Raw genomic sequence first — 18,719 nt, forward strand, 5'->3', positions numbered from 1 at the left:
TCTCTTTTTGATAAGTGCACTGGGTTCGTTTACGTGTGTTACACAAAACATGGGACCAACAGCTTTACGTTGAAGTAATGGTTAAGTGATTTGCTTAAGGACATAAGTTTCACGACTGGGGACTGGAATCCACACTCTGCTGATCAGAAACACCAGAGTTTGAATTCAGTGCTCTTAACCGCTCAGCTACGACACTTACACCCTTGCATCGATGTATACTTTGAAGTCAGCACTTTCCTGTGTTCTGTAAAAAAAAAAAAAAACAGGCAAATGACTCGAGTGGGGTTGGAATCCATGACCTTTGCATTGCTAGAGCAGATGTCTTACCACTAGACTACCAGGGATGATCTTTCATCTCTGTGATTTCCTTTCAAATATTCAAAAAAATTTTAATAACTTGCTCACATAAATCTTTTGGAATTATGCAAATGACTTGTTTCCTGTTTTTAAACAGTGACCAATGAGGAGACAGGGCAGGTGTATACTGGAACCCTGTTAGCTCCGCCCTCTATCCAGCTTAGCTTACCAATGCTGTTTGGAAACTTACATCAAAATCCAGCATTTGAGCCTCTCAGAGCCACCTTGCCAGTTGTAGAAAGGTAACTACCAGTTCCTCCTTCTTTTCTAAGAATGTCAAGGAATTCATTCCAACAGTTTAAAGACACTGGACACCTTTAGTAATTGTGAAAGAGCTGTATTCTCACTTGGTGTATCTCAACATATGCATAAAATAACAAACCTGTGATAATTTCAACTCAATTGGGCGTTGGAAGTTGCGAGAGAAAAATGGAAGAAAAAACACCCTTGACACACAAGATGTGTGCTATAGATGCCTTGAATTTAATTCAAATATTTTAGTGAGAAATCACTTTCGTAAAAACTTCGTTACTTCAGAGGGAGCCGTTTCTCACAATGTTTTATACTATCAACAGCTCTCCGTTGCTCGTTACCAAGTAAGTTTTTCTGCTAACAATTATTTTGAGTTATTACCAATAGTGTCCAGTGCCTTTTAAGAAGATGAAAGCCAAAGCTAGTCAGTCCTGATGGATTGTGCATTCTTGCCTTCATGCTGACTACTGAGAAAACCTTTATTTATGAGTAACAAAACTTCTTAATTGAATTCTTTTTCATGTAAATGTAAGTTTATTGCTGGTCATTTGACTTTGGTGTTCTTCCCCTGAGACAATCGTGGGGATTAAGAGGCCTGAGAAATGAAGACAATCTTTGATGAGACACTTTTTCAGCTCCACCCAACTATCTTTAGAATATATGCGAAAGGGAAATGTAAAAAAATACTTCCGCCTGAAGACGATTGTTTTATTCTTCAGTTTCACAGGATGCGTTAGAGACATCTTCATCAATGATGTGCGAATCCAACTGCAAAGGTCAACTCCTTATGAGATGAACTTTGACCCTGAGTTGGCTGACCCCGGATGTCCTCGTGAAGAGACATGTTATCCTGAGCCTTGCGCCAACGAGGGAGTATGTGTTCCTGGCTGGAGTGGTTTCCAGTGTCAGTGCACCCAAGACTACTTTGGATCAACCTGTGAAGAAGGTAATTGTCTATTCTGCCTACCCCCCCTCTTGGAAGCCTGAAAGAAAAAAACATAGGGTGCGTGCGATTAGCTTCCCCGGGTCTTCCCCCGGTACGCTCGAATAGCTTTGACATCATTACAGGGGCTCACCCAGGTCAACCCCAAGTGCCCTGCTTGTGAAATGGGTCACTTGGGGCTGACCCGTGGTGCATGACGTCACCACGAGAGGGCGAGTGTGATCATTCGATTAGCTCTTGTCAGGGCCTCACTTGAATGAGCACCGTGGGGTCGACACTAGGAAGCTAATCGAACGCACCAATAAATATATACACAGGGACCTTGTGGTGCACAGAGCTTCGGTGGCAACGACGGAGTGGACCCCTGGTGAAAAAGGAAAGAATGACACTTATGACCTCCCTTGCTCTAACATCACATTAAATTAACTGTCTTCCATGCTCACCAGTTTGGGAGACAAGTTGCATGTAGAAATTGATGATAAGCTTCTAAACGCTTGTCAACCTAAATGCGTACCACAATGTAGGCAATGGCTGCCAAATGGCACAACCAAGATCAGTGTGATGATGATAGTAATAAAGAAACATTTATATAAAAACTTATAGCCCTTTTGCATGATGAGGGAGGGTCTATTGAAATGCTGAATTTCATGACAGTCAAATCTTTGAACTTGTTGGTATCACTTGTTGGTACCACTTGTTACCACTTGTGTCCCTGAGCAAGACACTTTACTTGTATTGCTTCTCTCCACCCAGGGGTAAATGGGTACCTGTGAGTGCAGAGATGGTTCTTGTGATTGACTTAGCTGAGTAGCGCATTTTTTCCACAAGGCTGTATACTCCCCAGGGAGCTGAAATTGTTTAAGGAGTGAATTAAGGCCCAGTGACCAGGGGTAATAATTTGAAGCGCTTTGAGACACCCGTTCGGGAGCGCTATATAAACTCAAAATATTAATATTATTATTATCACTTGTCTATGTATTTAGTTGGTATCTATGTTAATTTACAGTGAGTGCCTCTACATTTAACGGAGTGGACAGTAGCTTGCGTGTCATCATTGACACACAGCTAGTCAGCTTTGGAGATGAGTTTGGCATCAGTTTCCGGACTCGTGACATGTCAGGGGTCATTATGCTAATTAGACTCTTCAGTCGGACTTACTCCAGGGTGGATCATATCTTACTCAAGCTAGATGAAACTACGAGGGAGCTACAGCTGGAGACCAAATTCGGAACAAGTGAGCAAGTTTCTTATTACCACTTTATAACAATAATAATAACATCAAAGTCTTATATAGCGCACGGATCTACCAAACAAGGTACCCAAGGCGCTGAGTATATACAAACTTTCAGAAATATAGGTTGTTGCTGTGATGAATTCTGAGACCCAATTGTTTAGCACCTTAGAAGGGTTTACAAGGTGCTACGAGGCATACAGCAGGCAGAGCCAGGAACACCGGGGCGACCCCCTTCTCTTTTCGATAAGTGCACTGGGTTCTTTTACATGTGTTATACAACTCATGGGACCAACGGCTTTACGACCCATCCCAAGGATGAAGCAATGGTTAAGTGTCTTGCTCTAGGACACTAGGGGATCAGAACAATTAAGTTGTTATCAAAACGATTAAATTCTTGCATCCATATATAGTTGTGTTCCTGAACCATACATATAAATAATAAAAAATGAAAAAAGTTGTAACATTTTGTCTGTGTTTCTTTTCTGAATCTAGCGGAGCAAGTTTTACCAATCACAACCAACTCATCGGATTCTACTTGGCAACAGTTGTCATGGGTACGACACCGTGGTAACATCATGGTTAACTATAGAGGGCAGCAGATAGTTCTGACAGGAGATTTTCCAATGCACTATGAAGATCGAAGTGCAACGGTTGAAGTGTGGATAGGTGGACCTGAAGGAACTGGTCAGTATAATACTCTCGAATTTAGTTTTACGATGTGGTTACAAAATTAAATGTGACAAAAATTGTGAGTTTATTGTTGGTATATAAATGTCCCTGATAGAGTTGTGTTTAAGATTTGTGTTCATTTTTGTTTTGGAAATGGTGCATCCTTGCAATACACCTTCATCAAATAAACAGGAAAAAAATCAATCTTTTGAGCAAACTTTCGCAGGTGAATTGTGCAGTATCACCAGACATGTGCTTATATTTTTGTTTCAAAGGCACTGGACACTATTGGTAATCACTGTTAGCATAAAAAAGCATACTTGTTATTGATCAATGGAGAGCTGTTGTAGTATAACTCATTGTGAGAAACGGCTCCCTCTGAAGAAACATAGTTTTTGAGAAAGGAGTAATTTTCCACTATAAAATATTTGAATTTGTTTTCGAGACCTCAGAATTTGATTTTGAGGTCTCGAAATTATGCATCGTTGTGAAAGCACACAACTTTGTGTGACAAGAGTATTTTTTATCATTATTATCTCGCAACTTTGACAAACAATTCAAATTTTTACAGTTTTGTTATTTTATGCATATGTTGAGGTACATCGAGAGAGAAGACTGTCTTTGACAATTACCAAAGGTGTCTTTAACTAACAGTGTCTTTAACAAACAGTGTGTATGTTTTGTATGTAGGATTTCAAGCTAGTGAGAACCTCTTGGGTTGTGTTCGTAACATCTACTTCAACAGTCAACGCATCCACTACCTATCCACAAACACTCCTCAGCAAGGTGTATCCACTAGTAGTCCCTATGGACAGATCATAGATGGTTGTACTAGTGTGGATGTCTGCGCATCTAACCCTTGTCCAGTCAACTCATTCTGTAATGATGAGTGGAATTTGATTGACTGTGTATGTTTGGAGGGTTGGGAAGGTCAACAGTGTGAGCAGAGCATGGATGACTGCCCTGGTAAGTTCATAGGATTTTTTTTAAGAAATTTTGATTTTGATTTTGGTCTTTTGTTTTCTTGCTATGTGCACTTTTTAAAAGTTTTTTCCTTTTTTCACCTTTTTTTCTGCATTTTTTACTAGCTTTCCTTTCACTTGATGTGAAAAATTTCCGCAATTCAGTCTTTGGTTGACGGCGAATCTTTTATGATGAATAAACCATCAATGAATGAATGAATGTTGCTTAGTGAGAAGTGTTTCTGAAATACATAAAAACTTCCCTGAGTTTTTGCTACAAGGAACTACATGTATTCACTTAGTTCCTTATTTCCACTGTCGTTTTTTTTTCTTGCAGGACATGTATGCGCTAATGGAGCTACTTGTCAAGACGGCCATATATCCTACACATGTCTCTGCCCAGATGGTCTGACTGGAGAATACTGCGACATTGAAATCAACGTCTGTGACACCATGCCCTGTAACCCTATGAATACCATAGACTGCGTACATGTATTCCCGCTCAACTATACCTGTAACTGTAACCCAGGTTTTGAGGGAAAGAATTGTAGTATTGATAACCGATTATGTACCCAAGCACCCTGCCAAAACAACGGCACATGTACACAGACGACTGATAACGTGATGTATACATGTACATGTCCCGATTTCTATGAAGGTGTGAACTGTGAGATCTTCAACCCTTGTTTTCGTCATAGCTGTCTGAATGGAGCTTTGTGTGTTGGGAATGGGTCGGAGTACTCGTGTATGTGCACTACTAGATTCTACGGGGAGTTCTGTGAGTTTGTTGATTCCTGTTTGCAAAACCCATGTCTGAACGGTGCAACCTGCTCACGGGATATGAATAACTATACATGTACTTGCACTCCTCATTATGAAGGTATCAACTGTGATGTGCCTATTGATCAATGCGAGATCAATCAATGCATGAATGGTGGAGTTTGCTTTCATAATCTCAACATGCCGGAGGTTAACTTTACTTGTACCTGTGGGGAAGGTTTCACGGGGACGTTGTGTGAGCTGGAGATTAATGAATGTGAATCTAGTCCATGTATGAATGGTGGTCAATGCGTGGAGACGCTATTCATTGAAGATAACTTCCCTGGTTATACGTGTCAATGTATAGCTGGATATACAGGTCTCTATTGTGAAATTAACATTGATGAATGTGCCAGTAATCCCTGTGTTAACCAAGGAACATGTGTGGATGAAATCAACAAGTATGTGTGTCTGTGCCTGGACATTTACAATGGAACAAACTGTGACTTTGACTTGAGAACGTGTCAGCCGAGTTCCTGTCAGAACGAAGCTCAATGTGAGAATGTTGGCTTTGGATTAGGGATTAGATGTAACTGCAAGCTTGGTTACGGTGGTGAGTTCTGCCAAGAAACTATCAATGCATGTTATAGTAACCCATGTCTTAATAGTGGTTCATGCATGTACATTGGACCGTGTGATTGTCCAATACTACCACAGGAGGCAATTAATTGCGATTTGGATGAAGTCTGCCAGAGGACGGCTTGTAGTCAAGTTTCAAGTTGTTTGATTCGACAAGAAACGTTTGTTTGTAACTGCACAAATACTAACTATGAAGGATTCCTATGTGATCAAGATATTGATGAATGTGTCGTCGATCCTGGTGCTTGTAACCAAGGGATATGTACCAACACACAAGGATCCTATGATTGCAACTGCACGGGTACCGGTTTCACTGGTCCCAACTGTAACAAGGATATCAATGAGTGTACAACGGACAATCCATGTATGAACGGAGCACAGTGTATAAATAATCAACCCTACTTCGAATGTTCATGTTTGGGGGGTTACCAAGGCTTATTGTGTGAGGTTGACATTAACGAATGCGATAGTAATCCTTGTAAGAATGGAGGCAACTGCACGGATGACATCAACGGTTTTACTTGTAACTGTAACGGTACCAACTACAGTGGTGTCTATTGTACTCAGAATATTGATGAGTGTTTAGAAGGGACGCATCAATGTCAGAATGGAGGAACGTGTGAAGATCAACCTGGATCTTACACTTGTAGATGTAGCAAGGAATATACAGGTAAGGGTCAAATAGCTAGTGCTGGGCGAATAGTGAAATTTTGTTATTCGGATACCGCCGGCCAACTATCCAAAATTAACCGGATATTCGAATAGTTTTTTTCGCCGCTAGAGGGCGCTATTAAAAAAATATATATATATTAAAAAAAAGGTTGTATCGTTACCCGGGTGTGATCCCTGGCTACACGGCAGTTTGCGGTTTAATGGCTTCTGACAGGCACCCCCGAACAAAGATATTGACAAAATTGGGAGACCGCCAACATAGGGCTAGATAGCTCAGTTGGTAGAGCGCCGGCACGTTAAACCGGAGGTCGTTGGTTCAAATCCCGCTCTAGTCAATTTTTCTTTGTTCAATCCTAAATCATTTAAAAATGTACCCAGTCAGTTTCCCTTGTGGTTTATTATTTGATATCTGATATAAAAAGTCGCATCCCCTTAAGGTGATCCCCTGTCTGCCGCTTCCCAGGTTGTATCGTTACCCGGGTGTGATCCCTGGCTACACGGCCGTTTGCGGTTTAATGGCTTCTGACAGGCACCCCCGAACAAAGATATTGACAAAATTGGGAGACCGCCAACATAGGGCTAGATAGCTCAGTTGGTAGAGCGCCGGCACGTTAAACCAGAGGTCGTTGGTTCAAATCCCGCTCTAGTCAATTTTTCTTTGTTCAATCCTAAATCATTTAAAAATGTACCCAGTCAGTTTCCCTTGTGGTTTATTATTTGATATATATAAAAAAAAAATATATAAAAAAAATTGCCGCTAGAGGGCGCTGTTCGTTTGTGGATGAGACCTTATGGGCGGATTGATATTAGTTTTAGACGAGTGTCACTCGGTTCATTCATAAAAATGACCGGATCTAATTTAAAGATGGCGATTTGCTTTTTCTTTTGATCGTGATTGACTCTACGTGAAGGAAAACTTTTGTAATCTTTGAACAAATCACGTCAGAAATGTCATTGTTTTAACTCTTCACGTAGGTGAGCACTTAATTTATGCTGTTTTATGCTGTCTTAATAAAAGTTTCATAAGGATTCAGACAAAACATTCATGTCAGTTGTCGCCCGACGTCCGCGGATATTCGGATATTAAAGAATATCCGGTTACTTGGTTGTAATTACAGAACTATCCGGTTTATAAATAGCTATTCGCGCCCTATGCGGATATCCGGTTAGAACAAAAAAGGCATTCGCGGTTACGGATAGGAAAACCTATTCGCCATTAACCAGATATTCGAATAATTCGCCCAGGCCTACAATTAGCGTTTATCTTTTCATACTATAATAGATTACAATATCAGCAACCTACTTAAGAACCCTTTTCGCACGACAGCAGTTTAACAAGAGTCCCTCGCTTAATTTTTCCATGGTTGTGAAATGCACCTCCTATGAAAGGACAAATGTTTATATGCTACCATAAAGTATGGCAAGTTTGAGAAGTTTTCACTAGGAACTTACGACAGTCCAAACATTGCTCTTTCTTTGGAAGTGCAATTTTTTAAATTTCACAACCATGTTCAACTTAAGCAAGGGACCCTTGCTAAAATTATGTCGTGTGAAAAGGGCTTAGATCTGCTTAGTAATCTAGTAAGGTACCGACATTCTCTAGTTTGGCTGGTAACCGATGTCTGCTGATTAGGTGCGGTTTGCAGTAACTACAAGTGAAATCTCTTTTGAGTAGTGTTGGTTATGAAAAGAAATGGGCCCAATGTCATGGCTCTGCTTACCGTAAGCACAGAATCGGCGCTTACGGAAGCAGGGAATTCTGAATTCGGGTTAGCGGCGAATTGTGGCTTCTGCGCATCGGACTCCACATTACTAGGCATTCTACGCTTACAAGGCTAGCGCAGAAATTGAGTGCTTGTACGCGTAAGTGGGGAATCGTGATCGTAAGTGCGGAATTCGGCAGTAAGCAGAGCAATGAAATTGGGCCCAGATCTATTAGAACATAATGTTTTGGTGTGTTGTGTTGATTTATTTTGTGTAATTTCTTTATCTTCTAGGAGACTATTGTGAGGCTGAAGCAGCAAGACAAGTACAGCCAGCTCAAGTCATCTTACCCTTAGCAATTCTTGCCATCATACTAGCCTGTGTTCTCGTCTATATCTGGTGGTATCTCAAGCAATCACGCAAGATGAAAGGAAAATACAACCCAGCTAAGGCAGAGCTAGATGGAGGTATGCCAATGGCTATGTTTGATTTAGAGACTGATGAGAGACTAATATGAGGCAAGCTGTAGTCTTCATTCCAGCCAATACTGGATAAAAAAGGATGGAATCCGTGCACTATCAATGACTGCGGTCTGATTTGGAGTTTGTATGCAAGACTAACAAAGGAATAAGTTGCCTTTATTCAAGAAAACACCAAAGAATTCTGAAATTGAGTCTTCCTTTGTTCTTGGAGATGGGACAGATTGTTGAAGAAGATTACCAAGTGGTTTTTTTTTTCAAGCGGAGAGAGGAATTGAATGGAACAATGATTATATCCCTGTCTTTCATAACCAGAAAAAGTGCTGGTTAGCCATGCAAAGAGCTTATTACGTCTCACTTACATTTCACTTAAAATGCTGGATTTTGATAAAAATTGTTTTGAATGTTGGCTGAAAGCTTTGTACATGTTTGATAATTTGTAATTAAATGGCAAGTAGGAGAAACTAAAGCTTCTTAAAAGGCAAACATCAAATGTTTAATCACATATTTGTAAACAAAAATTTGCTTCTTGTCGTGTAAATAGGGCTGTAGGGGCTGGACCCATTGTATGGTGTGTTCCTTTATATTTTATATAAAAAGTATCTATTGCTACGGTTTGTGCTGTTTTTTTACAGAGTTTTGCCTGTTTACTTTTATGCCTTAAACCAGTAACCCAGGCCAAATCTCATGGCTTTACTTGTCAGTAAATTCTGCACTGGCAATTACCATTTTTCACTTAGATGGCAACATAGATTATCTGTGTTAGCGCAAAATGATTAGTAACATACAAATGCGCACAATGACAATTCCCTGCTATCTGTCAAATGCATTTGATGTAGATGCAAAATTCCTTGCTTCCAAAAGTGCCTATGATAAGCAGAGCCATGAAATTGGGCCCTTCATGCTCTCACAGCATGAACAAAACATTGTTTTTGGTTGCTTTAAAGGCAGTGGACACTATTGGTAATGACTCAAAATTATTATTAGAGTGTTTTTCAACCAATTCAGCACAAATTTTCACAGGTTTGTTATTTTATGCATATGTTGAGATACACCAAAGAAGACTGGTCTTTGACAATTACCAATAGTGTCCAGTGTCTTTAAAGGCACTGGACACTATTGGTAATTACTCAAAATAATTATTAGCATAAAGCCTTACTAGGTAACGAGTAATGGGGAGCTGTTGATAGTAAAAAACATTGTGAGAAACGGCTCCCTCTGAAGTAACATAGTTTTCGAGAAAGAAGTAATTTTCCACTAACTTGATTTAGAGACCTCAGAATTAGATTTTGAGGTCTCGAAATCAAGCATCTGAAAGCACATAACTTGTGTGGCAAGGGTGTTTTTCTTTCATTATTATCTCGCAACTTCGACGACCAATTGAGCTCAAATTTTCACAGGTTTGTTACTTTATGTATTGTTGAGATACACCAAGTGAGAAGACTGGTCTTTGACAATTACCAATAATTGTCCAAATATTCCTAGCTGTGTGTGTTTTGAATTAGTGTCCTAGGGGCGGATTTCACAAAACTTTACGCAATTGCGTAAGTCTGCAACATTTATGGCGTAAGTTACGCCATAAACGTGGCGCAAGTGGACTTACGCAGTTGCGTAAAGTTTCGTGAAATCGGCTGCTGAAGAGGGGATTGATTTTTGTATCATCACTTAAACTTACCTTGAAGTTCTATTGTTGTAGTTTTGACTTTGTACATGAGTTATTGAAATACAGGTTATACACCACCATTGAACATTTGTACATAGTCTATCAGATATATAAACCTTGAATTGTATTGATATCTTTTATAAACTCAGTGAGAGGATTTAGTGTACAGTGTGACGGCTTGATGCTTAAAAATGTATTACGTGTGTCTTAAATAGCTTTAAAGGATTTGGGTACTTTTTTGAACACAAAACATAATGTTCACAGATTTACATTAAACTTACTCAGTATGAAGGTAATGATGGTAGAAAGCTTCCCTTAAAATATTACTTGCTGAGGTACTGTATCTTTTGAGAAAATGCAAGGGGAAAAAAGCGAGTCACAAAAATAATTTTTGTCTCACTCTTAGTGAGACAAAAATTATTTTGCTTGCAAAAAACGTATTAAACAGTTATGGTATGTAATGGTAAAATACCATAATATTGGTTAATACTTCTTTACATGCTAAAACTGTGACTAAAATAATTTTTGTGACATTGTTTTACTCATTTCTCAAAAAACTACAGCACTTTAATGTGAATCTGTGAATAGCTTAAATTGGATTGCCATTGTCATGGAACCACGCTAATAATTGGTTGGTTTTAGTCTCCATGGAAACACAGGGTCACAGATTCACTAGGATGTACTTACATGTAAACAGTTTTTTTGTAAACAAAAACAGTTGTTTTCTTTTACTTTGTTTCTTTATATTTCCACATCTTTGTAACACTTCTTCATCAAGAAATAACAACATGCATTATTTTTTACAAGAGTCTTATTTTACAATTTTTTATTCTTTATACTTAACAGAGGCTGAATATTTCTAAAAGCATTAAACTTATTGTGCCTTGAATTATACCATTTAAACAATAATATCAAAGTTCTTTAGTTCTTTAAAAAAAGGTTATAAAATTGAGGGAAATTTATTGCCAGTATTCAATTTGATGGATCATGTGTGACATTGTCAGCTAAGCAGATATTTCATCAATAGTAGATTCAAACATGTTTATCTATGTGTGTGATGCTTCATGAACCTTACTTCTGCTTATTTGAATCATTCCGTTTTATAATCCTTTTTTTATTTTGAAAGTCAAAACATTCCTTGGAATTATTCATTAGCGAAAAACGATTCCTATTTTATTGCCACGATCTTAAAGTAAACTTGTTATTTTTAACATTCTGAAGGTGTGACTTTGTAAAAAGGAGTTTAGTGTCACAGTGTAATGTCAAACTTGAAGTTAACTTGAACTTGCCTATAAAAAGTAACACTGAACCAAAATGCAACCAGATTTAAATTTTCAACATACAAAGAAATTTAGCGCAAAGAAAATGTGTATGTTGCTTTCAAGTGCCTTTAGAAGTGATCTAAAAGGTTTTTTTTTAAATCTAACATTTTTCTAAAGAGCCATGAGTGCCAATGCTGTTACCTTCATTTTTAGAAGTAAACAACATCCCTTTTTTTGTTTTTGTTTTTTTGCTCAAGGGATTTAGATGTTCAATGTTGGTTGCAGACTATTTTTTAAAAGGTGTATGTAAAAGATTTTCACAAAAATAACAGCTATTTTCTGTCTATTTTAATAACCTTCCATCTATTAATTAATATTTATGGATATTTTTTAGGGCACTTATACTACATCGAAGCAATCATATCAACACGTTGATACAATTTCTATTAACTAATATTCCGATTGAATGGAGATTAACTTTACACTTCCATTTTCCAATTTGACCATCATATGTAAAAGATATTAAAGATCTCCAGTGTGTTATTCGTGACCATCATATGCTTTCATTAAGCCTTTTACAGCAAAATATTATACTCGGTAAAGATAATAGTTTTGCTTTGAATACAGTTTTAGAAAAAAAATCTTTTGAAAACGAATAACTATACTTGGTGCTACCATAAAGTATATAGGCCTACCTTTCAATAAGTTGTACTTAATGTTAAAATGGAAAATAAGGAAACAGAATTAACGATTAATTGGATTGATATTCATTCCAGAGTTATTCATTCCAGAGTTATTCATAAGAATCATTCTAGGATACAAACTGGGTAGCTTTTAAAAATCTTTGTATATATCTGTAGTTCCCAATCAAACTAAAAGGTTGTACAAATCAATGTTGTAAACTAACGTAGTCTCAAAAGATGCATGGATTCCATTTTACCGTATTCACTAACAAAGTATGACTGCCTTTTCTATTGTATTCTTAAAACATGTATTTTGTGTATTCTCTTTCAATACTCTGATTTTGTACAAAATTAAAAACATATTTATTGAATTGTATTTATTAACATTTGAGATCTTTTCTTTGATGCAAATGAGTTTTAGTGTAAAGTATTTTGTAAGAAATCTTAACTGGCTTACTTAAAAAAAAAGTGTTTTGTGTGGGTTTTTTTTTTTTTTTTGGGGGGGGGTCATCCTCATTTCTACAGCCGGATCTTCGTTTTCAGTTTTTGATCAAATTTACAGCGAAGACATTGATTTAACCAGCTTAGTTTGCCAAGAGACCCATGTCAGAAACATTTGACATTGACAATATGATTGACAGAATTAAGTTACCAGCCGAAATACCATTCCACATGCAGGCCTTACCGTAACTGGCATTCTGCTCATCTTTTGATGACAGAAATGGTGTAACAAAGAAATATTTTGCTCAAAAAACTGCTAAGCGCACAGATGTATGCGCGGCTACGCGCGCCCGGCCCAGCCCCGCTGAGGACACGCGTAATGAAGCAGGCGGCTGCACTTGATTGCTTTGGGGTGTACGGTCTACTGCCAAACTTTGTTTTCCTGTAATAAATAATTACTTGTTTGTTGTGAAAGTAACTAAAATAAAAGCTTTAAAAATGTGTTATTTTTCTTGTTAAAATAACACGTTTTCAGGAAGTAACTGTGGGTACACAACACACACAAACAAAACCTAACCGCACTAAACAACCTCGAAAGTAATGGAACGGTCTTACTGACGATGTAAACATTACAAAGACGTAAACCAATCACGATGAAGCATCAACAAGTTTTGACCAATCATTTTGCGTATTTTAGACTGTCAACTTTTACGCGCGCAATGCTTACACACACAACGCTCGTATATAAATCGCGTTCGTTCGATACTTTCAAATCATTTCTGTTGCTGTGAGCATTTAAGTCACGACGTAACGGGTTTTAGTTTTGTATTCGGTTTCCCACAATCGTCGAAGTAAAGCTAGCTTAATTCTCCAAAATGGTAAGTTAAAAGCGTTATAATTTAAGTATACCAAATGTCAAATGGGTTACCCGTGATATGGGCACAGCCTTGTTGTAGAGTTCATTGCATTTTGTTTGTGTAATAAAATGAGTTTTCGCTGTTTTGATTAGAATTTGTAGGCCTATTGAAATATGGATTGTAAATCACAAATAATTAATGCTTGGTCGAATTCATTGAAGACTGAACATGTTTAACAATGTTGTTAGTTAGTGGTACTCTTTCTTTGATTTGCCTCTGGCTTTGAGTTTGAACGAGCATGACGAGTGAGGAAAGTGTGGGCAATTTTCGTGCTTTTGCTTACTAGTCTAAATTGGATTGGTAGCCTACGGTCATGACGGTAGGCCTCGCACTCAGCATGTACGCGTTCTGTACGGGAAAGCCACAACAGGCGTTTGTACAGTAACTGACACTGACAGATGCAGATGCAGATGCATGCTCAGTCAGCATGGTCAGTACACTGTTTTAACAAACAATACAACTAAACTACATTATGTACATGATGTAGGCCTATCCTACTACTAGGCATACGAACTACAAAACATTTTCTGATTTTGAGAAACAGCTCTCTCCTCTGTCCGAGTGAGTCTGACTGAAGTACATGCATGAAGTAACGTGGTTTTTGAGAAACAAAGAAGTAGCCTAGGCTAATTTTCCACTATTACTAGGCCCTAAAAAATATTTGAATTTGATTTCAGGACCTCATATCATAAATCATATAGATAATCCATAGATTGGAATAAGGCTAATTTTCCACTATTACTGGGCCCTAAAAAATATTTGAATTTGATTTCAGGACCTCATATCATAAATCATATAGATAATTCATAGATTGGAATGAGGCCTACATTTTGCTTGACTTTGAAATTGAGCATGTTGAGGTCCCAAAATCATGGAAGTCAAGCGTCTGATTCTTAAAAAGCACACAACTTTGTGTGACAAGCAGAGGAGGGTGTTTTTTCTTCCATTTTATTATTAATCTCGCAACTCTGACTCTGACTGAGAGTCTGAGTTCAAATTGTTAGGCCTACAGGTTTGTTATTTTTTTATTTTGAGGAGATACACCCAGTGACCACTGACCATATGTGTCAAGATTGGTCATACTCCATATAGGCCTAGGCCTACATGTATGTCCAGTGTCTTAACTTGTGGTGGTTAATGGGTACGTAACCATGGTAACTGTTTAGTTGGCCACCAGCATGACACCAGTGATTGCAATTTACATATTGAAATCTTACGATTTTGCAAAAAAGTTGGCCTTGGACTTGGGTTCTGCCGGCTTGTGTCTTTTCTTAACATGATAACAAAACTTTGTTTTCCCATTTGTATCATCTTCCATCTAGCGTGAATGTATCTCTATCCATGTTGGGCAAGCCGGTGTGCAGATTGGCAATGCTTGCTGGGAGCTGTACTGTCTGGAACACGGCATCCAGCCCGATGGCCAAATGCCAAGCGATAAAACCATCGGTGGTGGCGATGATTCATTCAATACCTTCTTCAGTGAGACAGGAGCTGGCAAGCATGTTCCTCGTGCAGTCTTTGTTGACCTGGAGCCAACTGTAGTCGGTAAGCTTTCCAATAATTATTGAGTTTTCTGCATGTTCTAAAATCTAACAATAACATGTTAAAAGCCCTTAGTTACCAATTATTGCCAATACTACCCACTCAGCTGTACCCACTACAAGCTTACTTAGTGTTAGGCCTAGCTAGTTAGTTTAAAAAAAAAAAAAAAAAAACGTGTAAAACATTGATGAAGTGTATTCAATTCAATTTGCAAGTACGTCAATAGACAACAGCTGGATGAGTTGAAGTGTATTGTTCGAATGTGATTGTAGACTAAAAAAATTGTTTAGATCACTTGCACTCTTGCATTATTTTCATAATATTTTGCATGACTTTAAATTAATATTATTAGCTAATTCAAAACATAAACACATAACAAATCATGAATTATGAAATTGAGAAGCACAGTGTAATATTATATAGCAGCAAACCTAGAATTACACACAGGCCATGGAGTCAGTTGCCCCAATTAACTCAAAGGTTTTCCAATGGAAGTGCCCTTTGGAAAATGAAAATGGCCTTGCCTTTTCAAAGATGAAATTCCATGTTATTTTTATAATTCACTTCTTAACAAAAAATTACAAACATTGATTTTCTGTTAATATTTTTTCAGATGAGGTGCGCACTGGAACATACAGGCAACTGTTTCATCCAGAGCAGCTGATCACCGGCAAGGAAGACGCAGCCAACAACTATGCTCGTGGTCACTACACCATTGGCAAGGAGATTGTTGACCTAGTGCTGGACAGGATCCGCAAACTGGTAAGGGAATTGAGTTTATGTCAGTTATGCTTTACTCTGTATTCAGTTTCATGGATGTGTTTGTTCTTAGCTTAGATTTTTGGGGTTATCTTTTGTAGGTGAGATTGTGGGGGGGGGGGGGAGTTGTTGCTTTAGTGACAATGTTGAAAGTGACCTTTGGGGTTATGTTTCACAACCTCAATCTCACTTTTCTAATGACTTTTGAAAGTTAAAAACAAACAACTCAAGTTGTTAATAATCAAGTTTCCATGCTTAGCCATGTTTTGAATCTCAAATTTCACAGGGGTTGACTTATTCAAACAGTATACTTGAACGCTTGTACTTGTTTGTTGAGGTTTCTTAGGTTTCCAAACAAAAAACCCCATCAACCGACCTTTTTATTTCTTCCATTGAGCTGTTTAGCATAGTCGGCACATGTGTACAGTGTCGAATATTGGGGTTGTTTTTGCACATTGTTTACTTTTTGCTTGAAGATTTACTATAAGCGCCGACATGAAAGTGTAAAACAAATGTATTGAAGTTTCTAATCAATGATGTAAAATATTATGCACTTTTTGTCATCGATCAAAAGCTTTCAGAAAACGCCACACATTTCAAAGTTGCTGAATTTGTGTAATAGTATTTTCATCAGTTCCTGAATTCCTGTAACTCTTCTTTTTGAAATGTTACAAAAACTTGTAACTTTCCCCCACTTTTATCAGTATTTTATCTATAAGAAAATGAATGCATCACACAACATAATTTGACCATGAAGACCCTCTTAATAATATAATCAAAGTTATTGGTATTTTTCACAAATTTGTTTTCTGTTTGTTAAGATTGCCATGCATTTAAGAAAATAACTTTTTCAACTTTTTCTTCCCATTTCCAGGCTGATCAGTGCACTGGGTTGCAAGGTTTCCTGATCTTCCACAGCTTCGGTGGAGGTACTGGTTCTGGCTTTGCTTCCCTCCTGATGGAACGTCTGTCTGTTGACTATGGCAAGAAGTCTAAGCTTGAGTTTGCAATCTACCCAGCTCCTCAAGTCTCTACTGCTGTTGTTGAGCCTTACAACTCCATTCTTACAACTCACACAACCCTTGAGCATTCAGATTGTGCTTTCATGGTTGATAATGAGGCCATCTATGACATCTGTCGTCGCAACTTGGATATTGAGCGTCCTACCTACACCAATCTTAATCGACTGATTGGGCAGATTGTCTCATCCATAACAGCTTCCCTGCGTTTTGACGGTGCATTGAATGTAGATCTGACAGAGTTCCAGACCAACTTGGTGCCCTATCCTCGTATTCACTTCCCTTTGGTGACCTATGCACCAGTCATCTCAGCAGAGAAGGCTTACCATGAGCAGCTCAGTGTTGCTGAAATCACCAATGCCTGCTTTGAGCCCGCCAACCAGATGGTGAAGTGTGATCCTCGCCATGGTAAATACATGGCCTGCTGCATGCTCTACCGTGGTGATGTTGTCCCTAAAGATGTCAACGCCGCCATCGCAACCATTAAGACCAAGCGTACCATCCAGTTCGTCGACTGGTGTCCAACTGGCTTCAAGGTGGGCATCAACTACCAGCCTCCCACCGTGGTGCCTGGCGGTGATCTGGCCAAGGTGCAGCGTGCCGTCTGCATGCTGAGCAACACCACCGCCATCGCTGAGGCCTGGGCTCGTCTGGATCACAAGTTTGATCTGATGTATGCCAAGCGTGCCTTCGTCCACTGGTACGTTGGAGAGGGTATGGAGGAGGGTGAGTTCTCTGAAGCCCGTGAAGATCTAGCTGCCCTGGAGAAGGATTACGAGGAGGTTGGAGTAGATTCAGTTGAAGGCGAGGCTGAGGAGGAGGGTGAAGAGTACTAAACTAACTGAATTCAATAAAATCATCACCAACTGACCCATAAACTTTCAATATTATGTTGATTTAATATTTCAATTGAGTTTAAAAATAAAAAAAGTTTCTTATGTTTAATGCTTTTTACACTTTTTACAATTTTCAAGGAAAAGTGAGAAAAAAATGGAAATAATATTTTAGAAAATACAGAAAATATAACTTGAGTCAAATTCTAAAGGAAAGACAAACTGTACTTGCACCCAAACGTTGAACAATCTAGAGAACTGAATTCATAATGTTTTGAAAATGTTGCATTTTGTTATATTTTTAATTTCATATTAAAATGAAGTTGATCTCATTTAAATGTTTTCCTGCCTGTGATTATTGTTTGCTGATTTTTTGTTTATGGCAATTCCTTTATTTAAATCATTGGATCATGTTGAGTGTTTGGGTTGAATTATCACAGATTTTTGTTACTCAAATTTAAAGTTAAACTTTAAAAGCCCCACTTTAGAGAAAAACTTTATAATGGCAAAAACAAATTAATGGTGCTAGCTACAAACAACCCACACCTAAACTTTAACTGCCCTGCAGCTGATTTCATGAAACGCTAGGATTAATCCTATTTCGAGTAAAGCCAGGTTCATTCTTCCTGCAAATGCATTGTGCATATTTAATTCTCTCCGTCATAAAGGGGAATGGAGCGCGTACCGATTGTTGCTTTACCAAAATTTGCATTCGCAGGAAGTATGAACCGGACGAGCAACTTGCTCTAACTACTTAGGATGGGTTCAACTTGTCTTTATAAAACTTGACTTGTATTAATTTAGAAAGAGTTTGGTGAAATCGACGGCTACCTTCCCCATGTGCACCAAAACACCGACCCATTTGAAAACATACCCCCCCCCCCCAACCACCAAAATGACTGGTGAAGAAGTGCTTTTCCTCCCTCCTAC

The 18,719-nt window shown here is 38.3% G+C and overlaps 2 protein-coding genes across 3 annotated transcripts in view; both read left to right on the forward strand.

The window, feature by feature from the left end:
* Nucleotides 1-12,654, forward strand: part of LOC139947978 (uncharacterized) — a 59,274-nt gene extending 46,620 nt beyond the window's left edge. For both annotated transcript variants that reach the window (XM_071945914.1, XM_071945913.1), the window contains exons 29-35: nt 455-599; nt 1,329-1,555; nt 2,559-2,786; nt 3,279-3,470; nt 4,146-4,421; nt 4,755-6,485; nt 8,485-12,654. In XM_071945914.1, the coding sequence (XP_071802015.1) occupies nt 455-599; nt 1,329-1,555; nt 2,559-2,786; nt 3,279-3,470; nt 4,146-4,421; nt 4,755-6,485; nt 8,485-8,708 (3,023 nt within the window). In that variant the 3' untranslated portion in view covers nt 8,709-12,654. The remainder of the gene's footprint in view (nt 1-454; nt 600-1,328; nt 1,556-2,558; nt 2,787-3,278; nt 3,471-4,145; nt 4,422-4,754; nt 6,486-8,484) is intronic.
* Nucleotides 12,655-13,436: 782 nt separating this feature from the next.
* On the forward strand, nt 13,437-18,127 carry LOC139947981 (tubulin alpha chain, testis-specific). Its single transcript, XM_071945919.1, has 4 exons — nt 13,437-13,597; nt 14,959-15,181; nt 15,792-15,940; nt 16,812-18,127. The coding sequence occupies exons 1-4, from the start codon at nt 13,595-13,597 to the stop codon at nt 17,790-17,792; spliced, it is 1,356 nt and encodes a 451-aa protein (XP_071802020.1). The 5' UTR covers nt 13,437-13,594; the 3' UTR covers nt 17,793-18,127.
* Nucleotides 18,128-18,719: the final 592 nt, after the last annotated feature.

This window comes from Asterias amurensis, chromosome 15 (genome assembly GCF_032118995.1).
Source record: "Asterias amurensis chromosome 15, ASM3211899v1".
Classification (NCBI taxonomy): Eukaryota; Metazoa; Echinodermata; class Asteroidea; order Forcipulatida; family Asteriidae; genus Asterias; species Asterias amurensis.

Bases quoted from the DNA above. Each gene is read 5' to 3' on its own strand.
- LOC139947981 (XM_071945919.1), top strand. The intron at 15,182-15,791 runs GTAAGCTTTCCA...ATATTTTTTCAG, and splicing joins CCTGGAGCCAACTGTAGTCG to ATGAGGTGCGCACTGGAACA. The intron at 15,941-16,811 runs GTAAGGGAATTG...TCCCATTTCCAG, and splicing joins TGGACAGGATCCGCAAACTG to GCTGATCAGTGCACTGGGTT.